Source organism: Hyalella azteca, unplaced genomic scaffold (assembly GCF_000764305.2).
Source record: "Hyalella azteca isolate HAZT.00-mixed unplaced genomic scaffold, Hazt_2.0.2 contig14801, whole genome shotgun sequence".
Classification (NCBI taxonomy): domain Eukaryota; kingdom Metazoa; phylum Arthropoda; class Malacostraca; order Amphipoda; family Hyalellidae; genus Hyalella; species Hyalella azteca.
In genome coordinates, this window is record NW_025944675.1 from 190383 (window position 1) to 215880 (window position 25498).

General features: G+C 40.5%; 4 protein-coding genes across 4 annotated transcripts in view; 2 read left to right on the forward strand and 2 right to left on the reverse strand.

Annotated features, from left to right (window-relative positions):
- Window positions 1-672: 672 nt before the first annotated feature.
- LOC108674649 lies at window positions 673-5042 on the forward strand. Its single transcript, XM_018162610.2, has 5 exons — window positions 673-1386; window positions 1715-1780; window positions 2100-2211; window positions 2931-3073; window positions 3457-5042. The coding sequence occupies exons 1-5, from the start codon at window positions 1097-1099 to the stop codon at window positions 4031-4033; spliced, it is 1188 nt and encodes a 395-aa protein (XP_018018099.1). The 5' UTR covers window positions 673-1096; the 3' UTR covers window positions 4034-5042.
- A 562-nt stretch (window positions 5043-5604) lies between these two features.
- On the reverse strand, window positions 5605-14732 carry LOC108674648 (vacuolar protein sorting-associated protein 33A). Its single transcript, XM_018162609.2, has 12 exons — window positions 13805-14732; window positions 13317-13516; window positions 12989-13169; window positions 12619-12792; window positions 11840-11957; window positions 11244-11434; window positions 10212-10320; window positions 9457-9614; window positions 8911-9164; window positions 8509-8636; window positions 7409-7531; window positions 5605-6888 (listed from the first exon to the last, which is right to left on the reverse strand). The coding sequence occupies exons 1-12, from the start codon at window positions 13895-13897 to the stop codon at window positions 6803-6805; spliced, it is 1815 nt and encodes a 604-aa protein (XP_018018098.1). The 5' UTR covers window positions 13898-14732; the 3' UTR covers window positions 5605-6802.
- Window positions 14173-17781, reverse strand: LOC108674647 (exocyst complex component 1-like). Its single transcript, XM_018162607.2, has one exon. It carries the CDS (start codon window positions 17518-17520, stop codon window positions 14761-14763), a length of 2760 nt encoding a protein of 919 aa, XP_018018096.1. The 5' UTR covers window positions 17521-17781; the 3' UTR covers window positions 14173-14760.
- Window positions 17782-24358: 6577 nt separating this feature from the next.
- Window positions 24359-25498, forward strand: part of LOC108674642 (small G protein signaling modulator 2) — a 72778-nt gene continuing 71638 nt past the window's right edge. The window contains exon 1 of the mRNA XM_047884182.1: window positions 24359-24506. Within this exon, the coding sequence (XP_047740138.1) occupies window positions 24488-24506 (19 nt within the window). The 5' untranslated portion in view covers window positions 24359-24487. The remainder of the gene's footprint in view (window positions 24507-25498) is intronic.

Sequence of the window (25498 nt, forward strand, 5' to 3'; positions counted from 1 at the left end):
CTACTATTTGCAAAACTATTTCTTGAATACACTTGTGAAAACTAAAGTTCTGTAATCAATGGAGTCTTTGAAATGCCAAAATCATTAAATTTAAAATACGTAGTGATCAAGGACTACTACACACAGGACATGCATAGCCTATGTCCAGCCTGTGCTAGCAGAGGCGATCGCCTACACTATGAAAATGCTGTTGTTTTAGTGGCATCAACAAATGATATGCCCATAATTGTTTCATACAATAGTATTAAATATATATATATATATAGTATATATAAAATTAATTATCTATTTTGTTCATGTATCAAGTTATGAAATTTGAATGCTCTTACACAAATTTTTGGGTTGGAAATTCTGCGGGCATCACCGCTATTGAATTTTAATGCACCACATGTCGCATGACTAACCACGTGCACGCAAGATATAGGAAGCGTGGCAGACCACAGTTTCTGACAAGCTCAGTGTATTAATTGTCACTGCGGTGGAAGTTATGTGGTAGGTTTTCAGTCCATTTTATTGTCAACATAGTAATATATTACCTATCCAGAATTAGACACAGCTTTGGCCAACTATTTACAAAAATAGCTGAAAATCTGAAAGACCACACGCTCACACAGTAAGGTTTCTGGTATGTTGGATGGATCAAGATGCAGTGAAGCTTGTCTGGGAGTGTACCACATCACAGACATCAGCTTGTAAGAGCTCTTGGCTGGGTGTGGTTTGTGTTGATGTGCAGGAAGTATATTGGTTTGAAGACTTTACAAGTGCTCAGTATTTTGAAGGCACTTGAACAAAGTAGTCTGATTGCTGCTTTTGACAACCCCATGGCTATTGATTGTATTGATTACTTGATTTAAGGTTGAAATGGGATTCGGAATTTGAACACCGTGAGCTCTCAGATCTGAGAAAGATTGATAGGCATGCATATATTGATATTCTTAATATCTCTAATTGATAGTGACATGTAATTTTAGAATGCATCAATTTCTTCCAATGACATTTAACAAATTTTCAGTGAAATTCATGAAGAATGTCTTCAAATCTGATAGTGCAGGTTGCATAAGCCACAGGAAATCTGTCAGGTTTCTTTAAAAGTAGTATGCAGAGTGAGCCTGGTTTGAATTCAGCAGAGGGCCAAGTCGTTAAGTTCCCAATTGATTTATCTGATGCAAGTCCAGTTTTCAAGCCAATGTCCATGTTACATCAGCCTTCATTGAATCCATTTCCAATGCATCGTGGCTGGGGAGGAGTAGGGGGCTTTGCCTCCCCCACTCAGCCAACTCCCCCTCTCTGTGCACCTCCCCATACCATTGCCTCAACATTGGGTAATCCTCAGATGCCTGCCAGTTCAACATACAACACCAATTCTTCAATGGATTACAACTTCAGGTAAAGTCTTTGTGTATTTTTCTGCTATTTTGTCACATATTAATTGATATCAGTTCATTTCATGTCAATATCTGACACATTAATATTGTAATGCCTTATTTGCCAAGTCCTTGTTGAACCTCATCTTAGTTTTTATATTAAACTTAAATTTGTTCTATTGCACTGCTGTGGAAAGCTTAAAATTGTTATGCTTTTTCTTTTTCAGTCATTTGCTAATTTTTTTCTATAAAAGAACTAATATGAAATATGGTTATTTCATGTGCACCACATTGCTAAAGTTGTGAATTTATCAAAAATATTGATGTTTTATAAATTTTTTTCTCTTCAGATTATCAAGCATACACATGGCCCCAGCTACCAAAAGAAAATCCCGTGATGAAGATATGGAAATCAGGTTAGTTGTTGGATTAAGTTCTTCTGTTTCATTGACCTGCTTTTAATGTTATTGTAAAAGCCTCTTGGTCCTCAGTTGAATTTTATTTTAGTTGAAACTTGAAAATAGGAAGGAAAATGCAGGCTGATGCAAATATATTATGTGTTTCAAATAACTCTGTGTTATCAAAACATTCATTTCAATCAATTGTATTTTTGATACTTTCAATTCAACAAAGCTGATACATTTTGTTGAAAAACAAATGTCTTATGTGCATTCAGCAATATTTGTAATTTTGTAAAATTTGACTTCTGATATTGTGCATTATTATCGTATAAAGGCTGCCGGCGGCCAAGCAGCACATAACAGAGGACAAAGTGTCAGCAAGCCTGAGCTCCCTGCACTTGTCCAACCAATACACCAGTCATCAGCTGGGAACAGATGCTGGCAAGGTAACTGAGCTTCAGTGTCTATAAAAATAAAACTCTGCTGCTATAGTATTGATTGCTTTAGATTTTTTTAACTTGCGTATTCTGCAGTTGTATGTTATGTTTTCAGATTAGGGAGTTAGCTTTTATTTCAATTGTCTCGAGAAGCAACTAACATCCACACCAGGTTTCCCTAACTTCTGTAGTTTTGTTCTTTTTGGAGATTCCGCAAAGGCACTGTTCAACACCAGGTATTCACTACATACCTTGAATATTACATATCAGCTACCGATATGCACCTGAGCAGCGTATTTTTTTCTTCTAAATGCACCAAGTTTTAGCATGTGGGTTTTAGCACCATCCTGGTACACTTGTAACAAGCTGGTGACGTGTGGCAGTTATGTAAATTGTTGTACATTATCTTATGTTAGTTATGAAAAATGTTGTGAAGTTTAATATAACAAAGCAAATTAGTTTTTGACCTCGAAAAATTAGCATAACACCTGGAAGGTTTCCATGCACCACTGGTGCTGGCAAACCATAGTTGAACACAACTGATTTGGACTTGACCGTACCAGTCAGTTCCTTGTAACAAAACTGTTTTCAAAGCTCTTTCTTATAAACTCCTACCATTCACAAATCCTATCCTTCACTTAAGGTGTCGATTCTGAACGATGCAAACACATTTCTTTACAATGATTCCTTTTAGTTTCCTGTACATTCAAGTTGTATGTTGTGATCAGGTGCCGGAGAATCTCCTGAAGGATGGCAGTGACGACGACAGTGACGGCAGCCAGCTTCCTCGCCTTTATGTCTCTACCGACATCAATAAAATTCCTCTCGATGACAGAAACCTTCTCCCTGATGCCCTTCTCAAAAATCTGAAGTGAGAATTTTTGGTTTAATAAAATATCGAAGGCAGTTTCCTGATGATTTTTAGTTAATTTATTCCAGTAAACATACTCGTAATAATTGTATGGGAACTTTTTTACGCAGAGACATGGGATTTGGTGACTGCCATTTATAAGCTACAAGAGGTCTCGACACAGAATATTTTCAGGCACTAGTTGTATTTCATTAGTAAGGGTTATTTCTTCCTTTACTGCTCGATCGTTCCTCTCGGTGTTTAATAGATATTTTAGATTGATTACTCTAGATAACTTGAGCTTTATAGCAAGTTAACTTTTACAAGCTAGACACAATCATCGCATAATTATCAACTAAGGAATGCAAATTATTGGCTAAAACAAGCGTTGCTACCTGCTGCAGACGGAGCGGTCCGTGCATGGACGTGGTTCTGTGGCGTCCGCCGGCGCCACCGCTGTCAGCCGCCCCCCTCACTGGTGCTTCTAACGACCGCGACGAAAATTCTGAAGTGGCAGATGTCGCCCGAGCCCACGGTTGCAATGTCTACGGCAACGTCTCCAATTCAGAAAACATAATAAGCTCCCCCGACTCTGGCGTGTCGATCTCACCTCCATCCAATTCTGTCTCCTTGGACCTTCCTTGTGACATGGATGAGGAAAATTCTGCCGCTGGTGTATCGTCTAATTCTGCTCCAAATTCCAGTGTGTTTCAAATCCATCCTCAAGGAACATTTTCTAACAATCCTTTCTCTCTGTTCTACCCCTCGAACCTTCCTACCGCCGAGGCTAGCTGCAGCACTATTGCCCAAATTAGCAGCGACTTTATACAAGAACCTGCGAGCGTCATGCCTAAGAACTACGCCAGCAGCGCCTCCGCCGCATACACTCGTGCCTGGCTGGAGCAGAACAACAACGTGGTGGATGCTTCCTCTGTCCCTGCCGCCACAGCGCTTGTTGATGACGATGAAATGGATTTGTGAATCAAATAACTTAAGAGTATCTGGCTGAACTTAGATGAGATAGCTAAGCTATCTAGTATTGCCGCTATAAATGTAAAAGACTCGTTTCACTAGCCCAGTATTAGAGAGTTTAGTTGTACATTTCACCTAAATTAGTGTGTGACTCAGCATGGAACTCGCGTAACTTGTTAACTTTAAGATTTTTCTCGTTAGTTAAGAACTCGAATTCGAAGATGTTTGTTCTGTTCTGTTCGATAATTTATTGATCTGTTTCTTGGCTAAGCTATCATTTGAGCACCTTTCCTTTCCTCTCAGAATGGTGCATATAAATTTTTCTTTAACTCCTAGTATAAATAGTCAGTTAACTACCTGGTCTTTTCCTTCATATCACGTTCTTCATCTCGTGATCTGATATTAGCTGGCGTTTTCCTGGCCTCGAGTCAGAAAGAAGTTTCCTCTGCGTTGTATTACAGGAATATGGTTCACATTTTCATTCAAACTTGGTCCGATGATTATTTGAAATGCACGAATGATTCAAACTATAGCAAATGTCATGATTTGAAGAAGATTTTACGAGTATTTTGGCTGTAAAACTTTTAATGAGATTTTTCACTAGGTGACATTTGCATTTTACTAGAAGCTGCGGTAGCTTGAGTCCTGATGTCCTTCCTAATTGAAGCCGAGAACGCTCCTAGATGAAATTTTTCTGCAAGAACTGCCATCTGTTGCTGTTGAGCTATGAGGCCGGGTTCACGCCATACTGCCGGGCTCATGCCAGGTACGGTCCCGTCCAATATTCTTTGCTGCATTTCTTTGTTAGCATTCACAACTGCCGTGCATGGCACCTGCCATGCCCATGGTGTGGATGCTTGTATGGAAATACATCGAAGAATATTGAACTGGGCTGTGACTGCCACGTGCCCGGCAATATGGTGTAAATCCGGCCTTATTTGCTAATACTTGGATGTTGTCAGGAGTTACTGTACACTAAACAGGGTTCTGTACTATGGAAATAATATTAGCAATCGAGTACTGCTTATCATATCACTCTGCCTAGAAGATATCATATCGTGATATCATATCACTCTGCCATATCACGATGAGCTTAGCTTTCATTCGGTATCTCGTCACAAGCCTCCATAATATCATTAAGAGATACGACGCTCTCAAAGCTATTTAAGGTCGGAGCGTTTGATACTCGGGAAAAATGTTTGACTCGCTGAGAGAGTGACCTTGACGAACATAAGAATTGAATAACCAGGTTTTCTCAAGATTACCGATGTTGGCTATTCTCGAGGCGTCGGGTGGAATTGAATTTGAAGAGGTTTCCAACTCTATAAAGCTTATCAATGTCAGCGGCTTGTTTTCGAACGTCTCATTAGTGAATAGTATGAAGAATCTCTTCTATATTTCGATGCTTCGCATAGTATTTAGTCACGTTTAAAAGATGTCATCACGTAATAGAGTGAAACTAGAGTATTTCTACTGTTCAAATCATTCTATTGAACACTTCTTGAATAAATTTTTCAGAGGTATCACAATGAATCTGTTTATCTTGTTAGTTTTATGCAGCAGGGAATAATGTCGAGCCAAACCTGTATATGGAATTTTTTATTTAGGATGTATTATAAATATTACGTACAAAAACTCTTTTCATGATCCAGATCAACGCACATTACTTATTGTAATCGCAATATTCCCTAGATAGATACAACTGTATATATTCACGTGCATATTACAATAGCTTTGCCTTAACATAACACAAATGCACGGCAAAATAAGAGAAAAAATCAATGGAATATATATATATATGGTCGATTGTGACAGGCCTCAATGTGCAGACATCAAGTGATCATGACGGTGTTGCCATAGTAAGAGCTGAATTAAGAACGATGCAGTAGGCGCTGCATGCCACCAGCGCAACCTTGCTCCACGGACTCCACGTGTAGCTGATTAGCAAAATCTCCCAGCAGCAATATCACCGTGTTTCTTGCGAGTAAGATTGGAATGCTTTCGATACCAACATAAAGAACGCCTCTGTCACTTGTTTTGTTGGTTTCGATGAACAGACGTTGAACCTAAATTGAGTTCCCATCATCTTTTATAGTATTTGCCGTTATGTTAATGTAGATACGGCAAACGGAAAGATTTTAAATGGGAAGTTATCACCAGCGGGACATCGACCCCACAACAGCTACGGTCACGCAGATTACCAAAACGCATAAACTTGATTATATGCACTGCGAGCGTTTTCGGCATCAAAACAAATGTACAGGTGATTTCTCAACGTCGTTTTGATGCTGTATTTCTAATCACAGGTTGACGATTAAACTCGACCGAGTAGGATTCTGAGAGATAATGAGCCTAGTCTCACAAACCATGAACCACAAAACTAAATTATTTCTATTTTCTGAAGTTCACTTTGCAGAACGGCTATGAACACCAAATGCCCCAACTTTTATTAGACAAGCTGCGCCAACTCGAAAAATCTGTACATTATAAGTATAAAATATATATGTGTACAGATATGTTCAGTGTCTGTAGGCAACAAAAACGAGGAAGCTATCGACACCGCATAAACTTCCCAACTGGCATATTTCAATAGCGGGACTAGCCGAGAGAATCGCGTAGCGTCCTGTCACACCTGGGTGGCTTGATTCGACCATTCATTCAAAGTGTAAATGAATGCACAGAGTAAAGAAATTTTCACTGCACAAATGTAACGGAGATGAATGTGGCCGCGACGTGCCTGAGGCATGGCAGAAACTAGCAGCGCTGAAGGAGGCGGCACTATGGCTGCAGTGGAGCGCTGAGATTCTGCAGGAAGCTGTTGCTGTTGATGAGGCTTGTTGTGGCGATCACGTACTCAGGGTCGCCTGCAAGACATCAAAATTATGGAGGTAGAAAGAAATTACATCCAACGGACATCAACATGATAACGATGAGGCACATAATCGGTCTGCAACAGTGAGTAGGGAAATGAGGATAATTACAAGACTAGTATTTCATTACGTAGTTGCTCTGTATTCACCGGACATTGGGGTAAGATTTTGATTAGATAAGATTTATTTAGCACATGAATCCGTTTTACTTCGACACGTGGATTATGATATGTGATTTTAATTCAACACTTTAACACAACTTGTACAACCTTCATTACGGCAATAGAGAACACAATGATGACAAGAATACAATAATCGTTCAACTAAAAAGCTCATAATTGTTTTGATGCAAACATTACTATTTTAATTTGAACTATGATTTACTATTCACACAGAAAAATACCACACCCATCTTTATGGCAGTAGAAGATACAATATCAGTAGGTAAATTACAGATATCGTAGTGCACACAATGCATAGAATTAGGTAAATAAGAATCAGGGCGCATGCTGACCGTTCTCGTGCAGCTTGCTGGTGAGGAACCTGAGGGCGGCGACTTCACTGTAGGTGCAGCCTCCCAAGAAGAATATCAGCACCACGGGGCTCGATGCTCGATCACTCGACACGCTCTCTGATCCTGCCAAGAACAAATTATTTCATTGTACTTAATGGAATAGAAGCAAAAATTAAAGTTGTACTAGAACCAATTCAACTGAGAAACAATTAGTTTAATAAAAGTCAACAATTAATGAAAGAAATAAATCATAGATCGATGCGCAATAAATAAAAAATATGGCATAATTCATTCTTCAGTTAAAGCCCACTAATGTTATAGCTAGCAGGAAGCTGATTAAAACGTGGGAAACTAAAGACAATGCACGACTCAGATTACGGAAGCTTGGGCAATATATTGAATCACAAATCTGATGACGAAGCCGAAATCTGATAACGAAGCTGGAATCTGATAACGAAGCCGAAATCTGATAATGAAGCCGGAATCTGATAACGAAGCTGGAATCTGATGACGAAGCTGGAATCTGATAATGAAGCCGGAATCTGATAACGAAGCTGGAATCTGATGACGAAGCTGGAATCTGATAATGAAGCAGGAATCTGATAATGAAGCCGGAATCTGATAACAAAGCTGGAATCTGATAACGAAGCTGGAATCTGATAACGAAGCTGGAATCTGATAATGAAGCCGAAATCTGATAATGAAGCCGGAATCTGATAACGAAGCTGGAATCTGATAATGAAGCAGGAATCTGACAACGAAGCAGGAATCTGACTACGAAGCAGGAATCTGACAACGAAGCAGGAATCTGACAACGAAGCAGGAATCTGACAACGAAGCAGGAATCTGATAACAAAGCAGGAATCTGACTACGAAGCAGGAATCTGACAACGAAGCAGGAATCTGACTACAAAGCAGGAATCTGACAACGAAGTAGGAATCTGATAACGAAGCAGGAATCTGATAATAAAGCTGGAATCTGACAACGAAGCAGGAATCTGACAACGAAGCAGGAATCTGACAACGAAGCAGGAATTTGATAATGAAGCAGGGCGGCGATAACACAGCGTGAGAGAGTGAGGCAGGCGGCAGTGACTGACGTCTGTGTCGCGGGACGTGTTGGGCCTCGGCGAGGGTGGGGCCAGGCAGCACCGTGAGCAGCTCGGTGATGGAGCGCCACCCGTGGCTGTGTACGGCGCGCGCCAGCGAGACGCTCAGCGGCGCGTACCTGGGCACAAGCAACGCCATGAACATGACGGATCCCAACATATAAAGAATTATTAATGAGAACCAACGTAATGTTGACGTCATACTTATATGATGCTTTCACTATTAATTCCATATGGCTTAGAATTAACGCGATTGCTACCTCATTTGTTCATGCAATTCTATTGCTGCCGCATTTATTGTGAATCTGTATGGACCATACTCTACCTGTTACAAAGAAACGAATTGAATACGATCACCTACACGATTAATGGTTACAATGAATTAGCACAAACCCGGAATGGACGTAGGAAATTTCTTTGGGGTTTAGCTCGTTGACGTCGTCGACTATGAGACGCAGCGTTTTGCGCATGCTTGCGTAGTTACTCTTCTGTGTCTGCGCTGTGAGAAGCCCCGCCCGCGTGAGGTTGTCCAGCGTGAGCAGCTCGTGGTAGCCGTACGTCTGCACCAGCTCGCGCTTGTAGTGCTCCAGCAGCTTTGGCTTCAGGCCGTTGTTGATCACACTTTGCAAGCAGATCAGTCTCAAGACCTGCACGGTGTTCATGTAAGCATATTAATCGCAAGATCTTCACGGTGTTCACGTTGATTTAACATCAGAAAAGTTATCATTGCCCATCGCATAATGGTAGCATGTTATAGGGCCTAGGGGCTTAGCATGTTTAAGGGGCTCTAGGAAACTGGTGCTATGAATGAAGCCCAACACAACACGCAAGGATAAACACACTGTTTTAATATCGAACATTTCGATATGGCGTGTATTTTGCTGTTTAAGAGATCCTGAAAAAGTCAAATAAAAGAAAAAACATATGACAAGAACTGACTGTGTTCAAGGGAGCTTTTCCGCCGATGCTCTCCTCGATGAAGGGAGGAACTTTATCGCAGTCAATGCCACCTCTGAGCAGCTGCTGCTCGTGCTGCAAAGCTGCGCCGAATGATGAAGTCCCCACCTCCTCCTGCAACGCTTCCGCTATGCTCGTGTCTGCGATTACGAATTACTTTTAGAGCAACCAAACTCCATTCACAAACACAGCACGACGAACACTAAGAAATATAACAATTGCTCATATACAGGGATCAAAGATGATACAAACCTATCACCTTACGCTAAAACGGCCTTAATTTTGATTCTAAAAGAATTCATAATGGAGCAAATTTACAAACACAGCACGACTAATACAAACAATATAACAATCGCTCACATACACGGCATTAAAAATACTATAAAGCTATCACCTTACCTTAAGCCGGCATTAATTTTGATTCCAGAAGCATACATAACGGAGCGAATGCGCATCCACCGAAAATCAGCGTGGCTATGTATCTGACCACGATGTTATGTTCATACTCATACTGTCACACGATTCCTAGCAGAAGGTGCAACTTGGCTAGTCTAGTCACAAACAACAGTGCCACATCCACTCAACAACAATGACTTTCACGGGTCATTTCGCCAAGTCCATCAACTATACACCCAAGAATTAATAGGCACAATAAAAAAGACGAGAGCATTAGGAGCTTCTCCACATGACGTGCCTAGGGATTGAGAATTCCAGCAAAATAGCAGCTATAAACGCACGCAAAGCAAGGCTCTGTTTAGCGGCCTGGATGCGAGGAAGCTTCTGGACAAAATGCTTCATCTCCACCACAGTCTTGGCCAAGTGCCGCTCTTCGAACTCCTTCGTGATCTGCGGGCAACATTCACAACGACCTTAGTTAGAGCAAGAAAGAAATTGCTAAATTGACTGTTACATGAATAAATACGTCCAAAAATTGTGAAATCAAATGAGGCACCAAAACTATATGACTCACGGCTTTTTCATTGTAAATGGTCATAAAAATTTATATGAATCTGTGCATTGAACACAAGACCATCAACCGTATACAGAACTTGGGTCTTGAAATATAAATCCCTAATCATACTCAATAAATCATAATTTACTGTTTGAATTTACATGCTTATATGAAGCCTATTTATAAGTTCCATTCGTCGAACATATAATGGATTACAGAATAGCAGAGCGAATAAGCCATTGAACGCCCCACATAATTCGTGATTGTGAGAACAGAAGCCTTAAAGGTAGCAATGCCGTTGACTATGAATAGAGAAATAAATACTAAATAAGAATTTCACTGAAGAAGTAACACTAGAACAAGAGAGTATCAAAACATAATTTTTTTAAACCCTTTTGTGATCGAGAAATACTTTGAGATCCCGCGCGGTTGCATCCTACTCCTACCATAAGGTGCTACTTGGTGGTACCTATTAGCTCCTACTATGTGGTGTCATTCGCATAATATCTTACCTAACGAGGAAATCATTAGTGATTCATATAAGTGTAATGTTTGAGTTCAACGATAAGGAATCGAGACCAGGAAGATGGAGTGTGACAGCAGTTCCTAATCGTTACTAGACTATCTGATGCAGGCAGTAAACATTTATATAAAGTAAACAGTATTTAACTATAAATATTTCACGACCTCTTAAGCGTCTGCGTATCACCTAGCAAGCCTTTGTGCACCACTAGTGAACTAGTATTGGGAATAACTGAGTTAGCGCATAAGGTTTTGTCCTATTTGTTGTTAAGGTTAATGTAGAGCACGTGGCAACCTGCTTGGCATGGGCGGCAAGCTTGGGGCCGATGGCAGAGAAGTTGGCGTCTCTGAGGCCAGCGTAGAGGGGATCACTGGACGACAACAAGACGGGTTTGAGGGCGGCGCCCTGGGTGTCCATCAGACTGCCCACCCCATCCTCACTCTCAGCCCCTCCCGCCAATCTGCTCTCCGGCAGCTTTACAACCGCTGCACACAAGAAAACAATAAATTCTTTCGGCAAATGACGAAGAAAACGCGCTTGCAATTAGCAAGCGCATTAGCAAACAATGTATCGATCACATGTTTCGTTAAATACAATTTTCTTCAGATTTCCCAAACGAATGACGCTCGTTAGTAACGAACATTCAACACAAAGTGAATCGACAACAAACAACTTGTATTGTAACACAAAGGAGGCTAGACCCAGCTACACAACATCATAACATAAGAATATTGCATCATTCCAAAGACGAAGATAAAGACAATACAATTAATGAACGTCAACGAAGTAGCAAAAGCTGACAATCAGAGTACTCAGTGGGGAATGAAGCAAAGTCTCAAATTTTTTGACACTCAGAAAACACAGTGGGGGAAAGGTAACAAATATCTCACAGTTCTTGATGCCGAAGCAGAGGTCGATGAGACCTTCGTAGGTGAGCTGCGTCGCCAGGGGCGTGATGAGGTCCACTCCTCGATCAAGGATGATCAGCTGGTCTATTAGTGAGGGCACCTGAGGATAAAACAACAAATCATACAATAAATTAGTCTTCAGCACATTTTAATTCAGGGTATCTTCATTCATATTACCGTTGTTCCAGCACACTGGGGTGAGATGCTGGACTTGACTATTAGATGATTCACGCTAGACAGCAAACATGAAAAGGTGTAAACATAGTTTCATAGTTTCATACAACAACATTACCATTCGTTCTGCAAAACTCGAGCAATTTTTCAATAACTTCCGGCAAAGAAGTGGGAGATGTTGGAATAAAGCAGTGACACGAAAGTTGAAAATGTTTGGAAATATAGAGCTCCACCAGGACTGAAAAACATCATCTTTCCTCGTCCAACGTCTTAGTCATCTTAAGTGGAGCGTCAATTTTAACAGGAGAAAACTGGGGAAGATTTGTGAAAAGAGCTCCACTTTTACCACATCGAAGCTCTTTCTTTCAGTCTTAGATACCAGGTTTGTTATTACAACTTTATTGTTATCTGATTTATTCATATATCGCTTCTTGATTTTGTTCATACAATACCAGCTGCACATAGGATGCTCTAAGATCGCGATCATGAGGCATGCTCTATTAGACATCTAGATTTAAGTGAAGACATGCCACATATGTCGATAAACAAATAGAAACAAGAGTGAACCATACTACCAAGAACCATACCTGTGGTTCGTTATTGGCCATCTCGCGCCTGAGCTCGACCATGATGTCGTAGAGGGCGGCCACGTTGGTGCCCTTGCCGTGCACGCTGGGGATGAGGCCATAGACCGCCTGCAGCAGCATCAGCGCCCGGGCCGCGGCGTGCACCGCACTCGGGTCGCCTTCGACGGTCCACTCCTGTGAAAGCGTGTAACTTACAACGCACTTTCATATGAATCGTTACCTGCACAACGCAGTTAACTGCCCATATCTTATTTGCTAAAGGCATCCAACCATAAAACGTGGATTTTGAAAGCTTTGAACAACTGAACGGAAACAAGTGATCAATCCGAACTATCTATCAACTTTGGCTAATTTTTAACAAAAGGCTGACCCTGAAGGCGCCAGGCATCTCCATGGAGACGAGGTCAGACTCCAGGACAAAGAGGAGCAAGGGGAGCTCAGTGACGGCGGTGAAGCGCCCCAAGACGCCGTGCTCCTGCAGCCGACGCTCACACAGCAGCGACGACCGCGGCACCAGCCACAGGTGCAGCTCACGCGACCCTTCAGGCAGCCTGCGGCGACGCGGCATATGTAACAGCTAATGATGCTAGACATGATCATGCTCTTCATATCTATCAGCATGATGATACTATACATAATGATGTAATAATTATCTTCGGTGACATCTATTTATGGTTGAGTCGTTAAGCAGAGCCCACCCTCTGAGGTAGACGTTGATGGCATCCATGCTCTCGGTGTGGGGCTTGGTGATGAACACGATGTGGATGTTGGGAACAGACGGGGACCTCGCGTGCTCTCCACTCAGGTAGAACATTTGTGTCACGCCGTGGGAGCGAAGGTACGAAAAATCCCCCACCAGGCTGAAGCTCCCAGCCAGTTCCTTCTCCCACACGATCGCCTGTGCAGCATAAATCCAAGCTAAGTACCTGTTTCATTTTGATCTCTCAATCACGACACTAACCTCCACACTGAACACGGTCCATTACACTGGACCCCACCGTGTAACCTAGGCACAACCGATAAGCTAAGAATTTCTAAGAAAGATATGACACACACACACACTATTATGGCACGGCAGTCATTTATTTAGAAGGAATGAGTACTAATATATAAATTACAGCAGTAATTATTAATGCTTGAATGAAGTAATTAATGTTTTAATCCAGATTAGCGTCCAGCAACTGACCTTGTTGCCAGGGATGCCATCGAGCAGCTTGGAGAGCGTTTCGCGGCTTGCTGTTCGCACCAAGCTGAAGTCGACGCGCCCCCCGACAGTCATCGCTGCGAGTGCTCGAGCTGCGGGCCAACACGGGGCAGGGGAGCTCAGCGAGAGCTAGGATCAGGTCAGTGACGTACTTCTTGGGAAAGACGTTTTTCAGTCTCTACTTATTGGGAGTGACGGCAAACGACGTTTACTCCTTCTTGTGAGAGACGTGGGCAAGGTTTGATACTTCTTGCTAACATGCGAGCCGCAGTTAGGATACCAGGTTCAAGCAGCACTTGTCATGCAAGTCATTTTTTCGGGACAGAGATCATGAGGGACGTTTATGTTTCTCTACGTCAACAGAAGATGCAAAGCTCAAATAAATAGCACTGAACTGGGTTTCTGAAGCTGCACAATGATTTTTCCTTTGAAACGATGGCCTCCTAGAGACACGAGCACTGGCTGAGTTTTAAGAATGGGCGCCGGTCGATGTGAACAATTTCTCACTCTTCATTCTGGCAACACCCGTACGAACACTGCACTTCTGATGTATGATATTATGAAGGGTCGAGGTCAATGGCCAGTTTCAATTAGAGCGCATGAATGTTTCCTAACGAATAAATATTTAAATTAATAGTAGACGTTATTCTAACTTTCAAAACAAACACACACGGTTCGAAGAATTGAAATAGACGATAATTTCAACACTAATAGGCGAACAAAAATATATTCCCTCTGACAAAAAAGCTAAAAGTAAGGCAAGGAACGATGGACCTATGGATATACAAGACCAATCGTTATTGTTAACAATAAAAAATGTCGTGCATGAATTACAGGCAAGCAAAACTTCAAGTTTGTTTTGCGCTATCAGAAAATTTTGGTAAATATCGAATACATAAGCGCTCTGAGTCCTAAGAATTAGTTGTTGAATGAAGTGACTAATGCGACTGCGCAATGTCACTGAAATAAGCAAGGATGTCGTTGATGGTGAAGTCTAAACATATCTGGGCGTCAGGATAACATCGTTGAGTGAGCTCCTCGATGGCTTTGTATTGCCTGATGAACTCTTCTTGCATCGCCCGCCACACCACTTGCAGCAGATTGCCCTCCTCACACAGGTGCTTCTCCACCTTCTTGTAGAGCTGCTCCAGTCCCTTCTTGACCTCCCGACCAGGATAGTCTTTAATTACCTTGCGCAGCTCCTGCTTACTGAATGCCAGCTGGTAGCCAACTTCTGACTCCCGCACACCGCAGGCCACCTTCGCAGCGACGCCTTCGAAGAAGATGTTCAGTTTTTCGAGCGGTCGCCCGAAGTACCTGATGACGTAGGCGTTGAGTGCTTCTTGGTATCGAATCTTGGCGTCCTTACGCAACTGTTCGGTGGAGGGCAGTTTCAGTTGAGCAACGACCTGCTGCAGCACGTGATAGTTCTCCATCTTTATTACCTCAGGCGGTCCTCTGGGATGCTCATGAGCCACGCGAGGTATCGTGTCAAGCATTGCAGATAACAGTCTGTTATTCCAGCGCTCCAGATCAGTCCGTCGTTCACTGCGCTTGAATACATACTCGCATGTGCGAGCAAACTCTTCGAAATTGGTGACAAATGGGAGGATACCGCACTTCTTTTTCGTTACTTTACACTCTACGATACTCGTGAGTTGGGACTGCATGAAACGATCAAAATTGCGTTTACTCTGAACCAAAGCAGATCCGAAGGTGAGGCTCAGAAAAGATCCAGTGTCTTCGGCTCTGAGGACGTGTCCAGACAGACGGACGTAAATGTACAGACAACAATAAGAGTCAGCACGGTCGAAAGCGTTGATGAATGAAGTAAGCTGTTGTTCCAACGTTGGGAAGAGACCAGCCATCATAGTTCTGACAGCCTTATTCATAGCGCCGCATTTGCCTGTTTGGCCTTCCGTCGTTGCACCACCGCTGCCGTTGCTGCTGTCACCCCCAACGCTTGCGGTATCACTAGGATTTGATACAGGCGTACTCAACTCAGAACTATCAACTGAAGCACAGCCGGCGTTTAGATTGAAGAAAGCTATGCAAAACTCTTGCTCTGAGAGACATACAGGCTCTAGCTCAGACAAAATGCTCTCGAACATATCATCAAACTTGTGACGTTCTGACATCTCGAGTTCTGCTCCCCATTGATCCTTATCTACGCCCAGCAGTCTACCCCCACTGGCGGTGGTGGTGCGTGTGGCACCGAGACTCGTGGCAGCCTGTTGCTTTAGCTGTGAAGTTAGTTTCCCTGCCACACCCTGACCGCTACTGGGCTGCGATAGGTCAGGGTTGCTGTTGCCGCTCACGCCACGAAGTTTCTTGCCAGCGACTACCCTCGTCCGCGCCTCTTCGAAGAACATGCGCACCTCGCGCTCGTACACCTTGCTGATGGCTGAGCAGTAGGTCCTGGTGAGATGTTGGTACGACCTGTCGTCCATTGCACGTACCCAGTGCATGAGCGGCGTGTATGGCGTGAGCTCTTCGTGTATGTGGGAATGGCGAGGCAGCACCAACGGGCCTGTGTTGGTCGATGTAGTCAAGGTACCACCTAGAAGGCCAGGGTCATTGCCCAAGTGGATAAATAAATTATTCAAATGCCGGTTTACAAGTTGACAGAAGCGAGTTCGTAATTTTTCCATCTTTTTCTTTTGCTCCTTGACAGCAGTCATATAATGCAGATGTGGAGGCAGAGGAGCTGATATCGCGTCTTGCAAAGCCGATGCAGCTTCTATAATTCGAGGAAGTGCTTCGCGATCATTCAGATCGGCAGATTTCAACAAATTTTCCTGGGCGGATGACAACTCTAGATCAGAAACAAGTTGTTGAAGTTCAGCCAATAACTTGGTATTGTTTTCATTGGCAAATTGCATACTGGAACTCTTATCAGCCATCTTCGCAATAGTGTCCCGCACATGTACAAGAATGGCATCGTAAGCATCCAATCGACTTTCTATTTTACCGGCCTCGTTCAGAGCAGAATCAATCATAGTGAGGAGAGCATCGACTTGTGCCTCGCTGGCCATCATGCTATGTATGTTGGCTCCATCCAATACACTGAGGTCCTGGGCCAGCTGCTGAGCAAAAGCCTCAGCATTCGACACCGCAGAGTCGCACTGCGTCATCAGTTCTTGCAGGTCACGCTGCTCTCGTTCCGACACGGAAATATAAGGTCCACTTAAACTACCATCTAAGGAAGGAGCTTCGGGGCTCAGCCCTCCATCAGTGCCTGCTGTGATTATCGAAGCGTCTAGACTGAGGTGACTGGGCTCCTGAACTAACAATTCCTTAGGAATGTTCACAAACTGGGGTTTCTGTTTAGGAAGGTACAAGCAGCAGAGTCTCCAGAGTATCTGAATGAAGGAAGACTTGTCTGGAGCACTGCTGGCTGTCCACCGGTACACCCTCTCGAATGTGAGCTCCAGCTCAGCCGTCTCTATGTGCTCACTTAGTCCATCGACAACTAGAAGTTCTCTAAGATGCCACGAATTTTTTTTCTTGAATGAATCTTTATCAGTTTTCTTGACTTGATGTACTGCAGCATTTATGGGCTTTTCTTTGGAAATGACTGCACACAAGAAACTTGTCTTCTTCTTCTTGCCAGGCTTTGTGACGTGCAGGAGACCCAAGAGTTGTTCTTCCACTGGGTCGCACACTTCTTTCTGCAGCGAGTGTCTTATTGCTGCCATTGTTCTCAATAGGCTATAACAACTACAATAAAACTGGCAGCAGAAACTTCATAATAACAAGTACAAGTTAAACAGTCACTGACTTCTGACTTCTCAAAAATAATTGGTCCAGCATGCTTGATTCAAATTAAGGGGAAACACAGAAATAAGCTTGAGAAACTAGGACCAACTTTTCTGAGCTTTGATGCAAGATCAAAAATAAAATTAACATGATGTAAGTTGCTTAAGAATGTGATGACACAGTTGAAAGAAATGGATTGTGTTACAACAAAACACCCAGTCTAACATATGATCAACTAGGTCTCATTGACTAATTTGATGATACAAGAACAGTGCAATAAGCTTTATTTACTGAAGTAATTTAGTAGATGCTGACTTGTTGAAATAAAATGCTTAAATTTGACCACAGAAATTAGTAGCTTTAGATTAATTCAACTTGTTTGATTTCCACAGCAAGGTTTCCATGTAAGAGTGGACTTAAGTCAGCCACCTTTCCAGCAAGAAGATATAGAATAAAAATTTACCCCACTCGTCCCTTATTACCCTGTTCGACAGTAGCCTACAACAAGAGCTTTCTAATGGTACTAAAATCTTTGAAATTGGCTTATAGGAAACCTAGAAAAGATAGTTTTTCAAAAAAAGTAACAAAAGTTACTCCATTTGGGAGATGTAATTCAATAAAGGAAAAAATTCATAGCTTTTTCACTTTTGTTTGTATTCCACTTATATTTATATGGTAATTATTTAAATTTTTTTCTCTTGCATAGAGCATTTCTATAGGCAATATAAAAGAACATGATTTTATGACATTTTTAACCAATCAATTCATCTATACAGACCAACTGCTGCACCACACAGCACACTAGCACCTTCCCAATCAACCGCTGGTTAGACACTAAATGAAGAAAATAGGCGGTCCAGTCATGTTGGCAGTTAGCTGCTCCAGCAGCAGCAACAGTATAGCCTTTTTAGGTAGATTGAATGTTTAATTTGAAATTAAAAGCCCTGGTTTCAAGTCCTTAGAAGCCTAAATTTTAGCCTAAAAAAATATTCCAAATTTATGTATCTGCATGGATTGAAATGCTGTCAAGTGTGTACATTGAGAAAGTTCAAAGTATCTCTCATACAAAAAATACTTGCTAAATAAATTTTAATTTGCAGAAATATGTCACTCCAAAACTGAGCAATCCAAGTAGGATTACTTGGATAACTAAGTTTTCAAGTGACATTCAAATCTAAATTAAAATTTATTTAGTGTGTACTTCTTGCACGGGAGATAATTTGAAGTTACTCAATATTAACAGCATTGAAATCCCTGCATAAACATAAATTTTAAATATTTTCTAGACTGAAATTTAGGCTCTTAAGCACTTGAAACTGAGGCTTTTTATTTTGAAATCAACCAAGGCTGCTGGCACAGCTTGCTGCAATGCTGCCCTGCTCATTTTGCCAAAGGCACTCAGTTTTGATGGAGTAGGTATTCATTGGGTACAAAAGTACCTTGAATTATTGAATTGATTGCAATTTTGTTTGTTAGGTACATGTTCAGGCTAATAATTTTTCAAAGATAATTTTCAATAATATATAGTCAGATGGGGTAAGACAGGACCGAAATCACTAACAAGCATGTAGCATCTATACCATGAATAAATAAAAAAACCCTAAACCTATCACAAGGTGTAGTTATGCAATGGGCTTCTAAGCTACAACTCAGATGCTCCCCTTAAAAAGCTGACAAGTTAGAATGGTTATTTTGAGCAAAAGATGTATGTTCCATTTGACCAAAATACTCCAATACAAATGCACCATAATATATTCATTTAAAAGCTATTTTTGATAAACTATGGGGTAAGAGAGGACCATTTGTGGGGTAATATAGTACCATTTCTGGGGTAAGATAGGACCACTTGTGGGGTAAAGCAGGATCATTTAGTGGTCCTGTCTTACCCCATGTCCGGTCCTTTTTTACCTCATTTTGAAATACATGTCAGGCAGTGATGGTAGCAGGTGGGAATGCCTAGTATGTCTCAAAAGTTGCTTATTACTTGAGGTTACATGCCTACATCCACAAAATTGGCCAAAAAATTTTTTGTCATTAGACAGAGCTTATTTCCCAAACAGGGTTAACTATTTTGTGACCCTTCTTTACATAAGTTTTCTTTAAAAATTAGCCAGAAATTCATTATTTGCAGAAGAGGGTTGAAACAAGCACTGAAATAACATGCAATGATTGCTCTAACATATTCTTTTATCAAATTAAATTCAGTGCAATTAGAATGCATGATATGGGCTGGTCCTTTCTTACCCCATGAAGGCTGCGATCCTGTCTTACCCCATTTGACTATAATGATAATAATTTATTAAATAATATAATGATAATAATTTCAATGAAAATAATTTTAAATGATAATTTTCAAGTAAAATGTAAAAGTCATCACACTAATTATCCATTACAATTCTGTCTTAACAACATTTTTGGTAAAAAGTTTTCTATGAACTACAGCCAGGAGAAAGAAAATAATATAAAAAGTAATATTCATTCTACTAAAAGTAGAATATTAGTAACATAGAATGAATTTTGTTTGTGGATATTCGATAATATCAAGTATTAATTAATAATTACATATACAATTTTATAAAATTTGATAAGAAGAGAAGCAGGAGGTCTAAAATGGCCCATGTACAGATGACAGAACCAGCAGCAGCGAGCAAAGTAACTACTCTACTGTTTAGTACGCTACCGTCAACCAGGGCTACTCGGGCCAATTTCGAATGTTTTTCATTCATAACTTCTTACCATGAAACATTTCATAAACTAGTTTAGGCTCATTTCAAAGCTCTTTGCAAGGGCTATCACATGGTTTATCCAAAAAATTCCATATGCTATTCGTAAGGTGCCAGAAGCAAAAAAAGAGTGTCCCGAGTAGCCCGTCGAATGGGGCTACTCAGGACACTTGGAATAAAACTTAATTTTAAAACATTTGAAGCATGCCGAGTGCTCTCATCCATTACTAACAGTACTCTAAAGTCCTCCTCTTTCTTTGTAGATGATGTAGAGGTAGAATAAATGACATTTTCTGTGATTTTTACTTGTTTTTCCTTTATTGATATATCATCATATACATTAATTACCGTATTATTGATGCAATATTACCGTATCCAAGAACATGCCATTGAGCATTTACAACAATCTTGTCCACTGCAAGCTTCATATCAGCAGCCTTATAGCATTTTTTCTGTATCTGTAAGCTTACAGGACGGCTTGTAATTTCACACCATTTTAATTGGGTTAAGTGAATTTACTATAAAAAAGACCGTGAAAAACATACCTGAAACAGAAAGGAATGTGTTAGTGACAACCATAATATGTTTTGAAGAAATAAATCATAGTTTAGGTCAATTACTTTTCATTCTATGATGCCTGGTGCACAATTTTATATATGACATTCTATGCACAATTTTGTGATGACTGATGATGCACTAATATTTTGATAAGTGAAATTTTTTTTGCTGAGCAAGGTAAATGTAATCAATATTTTCTGTTTTTAATCAATTTTCTTCTTAACTGGAGCCTTTGCTAACTGAGGTTCTACTGTTAATGTGTTTTTGGGGTGTCCCGAATAGCCCTGGGGGAGTGTCCTGAGTAGCCCCGCCGTGCCGAAATGGCCGTCATTTTTTTGGATTGAGGTATGTAAATTCCGCAAATAAAGTTTTCATGCTGACACTTGTCTGACACTTTTTTCTAAGCAAAATTTTTTAATACGGCATATATTTTTTACTACAGACCTTAGCAGAAGTAACTTTTCAAAATATTGTTTTTCACCATTTTTTTCAGGAATTTTTCAAAGCTAGTAAATATAGTATTTTTTAACTTCCTTTATACTACATAGATAGGAAAAATGTTTATGTTTACGCCACTATATTTAGTTTTGCAATATTCCAATTAGTTTTGCTACTAAAACAGTTTTACGCTGTGTCAGAGGACTGTCCCGAGTTACCCCGCCAGTCCCGAGTAGCCCCGGTTGACGGTATCAAGTTATCAATAAAGAAGCTTTTTTGATCATGCAAATAAGTTATGTTGGGATGATGGGATGTAGGTTAATTTTTCTTATGAAATAAACAGTTGCTTTTCAAGGCTGGCAAGTGGCAACATTATTGCTTTTGCTCTGGTGACTTGGGTGCCAAGAATACAAGAAATACCGTCAAGCGGTGTAGTAATAAGGGACGGTTTTGAGAGTTTTTGTTAATATCTTCTTACCATTAAATGTTTCATAAACAAGTTTGGGCTCATTTTAAAGGTCTTTGCAAGGGCTATTGTATGGCATATCCAAAAAATTCCATATGTCATTTGTAAGGTGCTAGAGGCAATATAAAAGGCTCCTGAATTAATCTGGAAACAGGTAATAAGGGACACTTGAAATAAAGCTCAATTTTAAAACATTTGAAGCATGCAGAGTGTACTCATTTATTACTAACAGTACTCTGAAGTCCTCCTCTTCCTTTGTAGATGATGTAAATGTAGAATAAATGACATTTTCTGTGATTTTTACTTGGTTTTTCTTTATTGATATAATATTACCTTATCCATACATTACTGTATTATTAATGTGATGTTACAGTATCCATGGACATGCCATTGAGCATTGACAATGACTTTGCCCACTATCCCAGTGTTCACTAAAAGATACATATCAGCAGACAGCAGCCATGTAGAATTTCTTCTGTATCTGTAAGCTTATAGGATGGCACGTAATTCCGCACAATTTTAATTGAGTCAAGTGATTTCAACATAACAAAAAAGATTGTAAAAAAACATACTGCAAACATGAAGGAATATTTTAGTGTCAACCATATTTTTATATATTTTGGAAAAATAAATCATAATTTAGGTTAACTCCTTTTCATTCTTTGTTGCCCAATGCTCAATTCTATCTATGACATTCTATGAACAATTTTGTGATGACTGATCAAGTGATCATCACCTGATGCAGAAATTTCTTGTCAAGTGGAATTTTTTTCACTGAACAAGGTAAATATAATCAAAAATCTTTGTTGTTAATTGATTTTTTCATTAACTGGAGTCTGGAGCCTTTGCTGACCAAGGTTCTAGTTCTACTGTAAATGCAAGTTGAGGGGCAATTTTTAGAATCGGTTAATTTTCAATTTCCTCATCTACTCAAGATTTAAACCAATTTGTTATGCATGATAATGCTGGTAGCCTATCCATGATACTTTGCTGGTCTACTTATAGGACTCACACTCAAAAATGAACTTGAGGGAGAGTCTAAAAAACTTTCTGATTTGCCACTGACAATAATAAATAATGAGGGGTATCCCTTATTACCCCGGGGGGGAGGTGTCCTTTATTACCCCGTTTTGCGGAAATGGCCACCATTTTTTATTGGTACAAGATAAAGTTCTGTCAATCACGTTTTTAAGCCAACACCTGGCTGTGTGAAACTTTTATAGAAGTAGAATTTTTTTATACAACAAATATTTCTTCTGCTAAAGACCTTAGCAGAGGTACCTACTTTTCCAAAAGGCAAGACCTAGCGTTTTTGCAGTATTTCGACACGCAAATGTATGACGTCACCATTTCAACCATCAATGAACGCATGGAACTAAAACAAAGCTTAATATAAAGGAAAAACTAGAGAAGTGACAGAATTACCTACGATGTCGGAATATACCGCGTTTACCCTACCTAGATAGTAAAAATGTTAAACTTTATGCCACTGTTTTTATTTTCGTAATATTTTGATTAGTTTAGCTGCTACCTAGCAGCTAGGCCTACAACATTTCTATAAAATGTTTGAGGACTGTCCCTTATTGGCTTCTAGTCTGGAAAAGTCCTATTTTTGTCTGAAATATCGCGGCTCTAATATCATATAATTTCAGTAGGTATGAAATCTCGCGGCTCGAATGTCATAAATTTTTATTTGATTAAAAAATCGCGGTTTGCACTTCGCAAACATGTCATTTCAAATGGAATCACGGCTGGCAAATCCATAAAACCACGGCTCGAAAAATTCAGTCGCGGCTCGCCAAGTAGATATATTCCATACTAGATTGGCTTATTACCCCGCCACCGCCAGGTCCGCCTGTCCCTAATTACCCCGTTTGACGGTAGCATTTACATTTACTGTGGCATTGACTTTATACATTTAGCAAGTCATATCAAGATAAGTGTTAGGCGACTTAGGCCTAGTGAGGAATCGAATCAACTACTGATGTTGGCAGCCTACCGAAATCGAAAGGATGCATTTCCACCAAAATAATAAAATTCCACTTAACAAACAATGCAGAACAACAATGTCGGCTTGAAACAATAATGGTCGGTTCTTCGTTTTGACTTTCGAGTGTGCACCGCTTCAGCAATGATACAGAGCAGCACTACCTATAATAATCCACCGGCACCATAAACCTACTCCCGTCGGTGTCTCGTCGAGTCGTAACTCAGAATCAAATTCTTCACCAGCTGACATGTATTTCCATGCTCCTCGCTATAAACTCTTGGATAACCCTTCCCTCTTTTTCTTGACATGCACATCTGCAATGTTTTGAGAATGATACATTACACTCAGCACCACGAATTTTTCGTAGGTGAAGAATAAAATGAGCCTAGATAAAATATTGCGTTTTTTCTACTCAATAATCCCGTTCAATTGCATGCTATGTACTAAGATAAATTACCTTAAGGTGTCAGATTCTTTATTTTGACCACTCGAATCTATTCTTTTCGTCTATAGATCGATATTGGACGAAGCCACGCCCCCTTGTAGGCAGCTTATATATTTCAGATGTTGCGTGAGCAAGTGATCAGTAAGATGAGATCTGTAAGTGTGTGAAGTCATGTGCAAACAAGCGTAGAAAGGTTAAATTGTACAATGTTCACGCATGCAGTGCATTTCCTCTCACTCTACACCGATTGCAACATCTGAGTGATTTTATAACGATATAGGGAACAATGTCGCTGATCATGAATGGTAAGAAGTGGTTCATTAATTACAACAGATTATTAAAAACATTTACTCGTTTAGAACGCGTATGAAATATTTTGAAACATTAACGTTGAATTTGTTCAAAGAGAGTTTCGACTCTGAGGTGTTTCGCACTCAAGTCGTATTTGTCACCCACATCTGCATAATTTCCCTGCACCCTCTGCCCCCAGTATGACTCAACTTGTTGAACCTCCAAATAATTTACATGTAATTTATTAAAAATCCCCTAAAAACCCATTTCACATCTATGTTCTTTGCATAAATCTTGCAATGGTCACTACCCTTGGAATGAATGCTATACGCAAAACTATTTCAATTATTTTTACAATTCATTCTACTAGTACCGTAATACATAATCTAAATTAATTACACGTATGCATCAAATTTGGTCGTAGTACTAACATAGCATTAAAAAATTGAGCTGTTATTCCTATCTATCGCTGGCACCGTACATCATATCAAGCTAGTGCTAAGAGACAAAAACGTTGATCGCATCAACATGCTCGACCACAGAACGTTGACAGCATCAACATGCACGAACGCATAACGTTGACGGCATCAACATGTACGACCGCAAAACGTTGATCGCATTAACATGCGCGATACACGACCGTATAGTTCATGTCTGGCGTAAACGACAACGTTTATCTTACCGAATCGCCACCACAAACCGCCATCCGCACAAGCTCGTAACAATTCACTCTGCTCTGAATAAAGTCTCAATATTCTGGGCGGACTACAATGTGCGCCGGCCATCGTTCTCGAACGCTGGCATCGCAACTCGAATGTCAACGAATGCTATGCAGTTAGGATAAATTGTGTCGCTCAGAGCGTCGGCGGCTGAACATTCGAGGCGGGCATTCATGTCAAGAACAATAATTCCGATAATGGCTCAATATTTGTGCAGAGTATTTAATAGGAATATATAGAGAAAAAGAGTATATAGAGGAAAAAGTCAGAGGCTCGATCTTATTGTG

Coding starts and splice junctions, on each gene's coding strand:
- LOC108674649 (XM_018162610.2), top strand. CDS start 1,097: ATGCAGAGTGAGCCTGGTTTGAATTCAGCAGAGGGCCAAGTCGTTAAG. Junction 1,387..1,714: donor TCAATGGATTACAACTTCAG/GTAAAGTCTTTG, acceptor TTTTCTCTTCAG/ATTATCAAGCATACACATGG. Junction 1,781..2,099: donor GATGAAGATATGGAAATCAG/GTTAGTTGTTGG, acceptor TATCGTATAAAG/GCTGCCGGCGGCCAAGCAGC.
- LOC108674648 (XM_018162609.2), bottom strand. CDS start 13,897: ATGACTGTCGGGGGGCGCGTCGACTTCAGCTTGGTGCGAACAGCAAGC. Junction 11,435..11,839: donor CTGCTTCGGCATCAAGAACT/GTGAGATATTTG, acceptor TCTTGTGTGCAG/CGGTTGTAAAGCTGCCGGAG. Junction 8,637..8,910: donor ATTTCCTACGTCCATTCCGG/GTTTGTGCTAAT, acceptor GCTTGTGCCCAG/GTACGCGCCGCTGAGCGTCT.
- LOC108674647 (XM_018162607.2), bottom strand. CDS start 17,520: ATGGCAGCAATAAGACACTCGCTGCAGAAAGAAGTGTGCGACCCAGTG.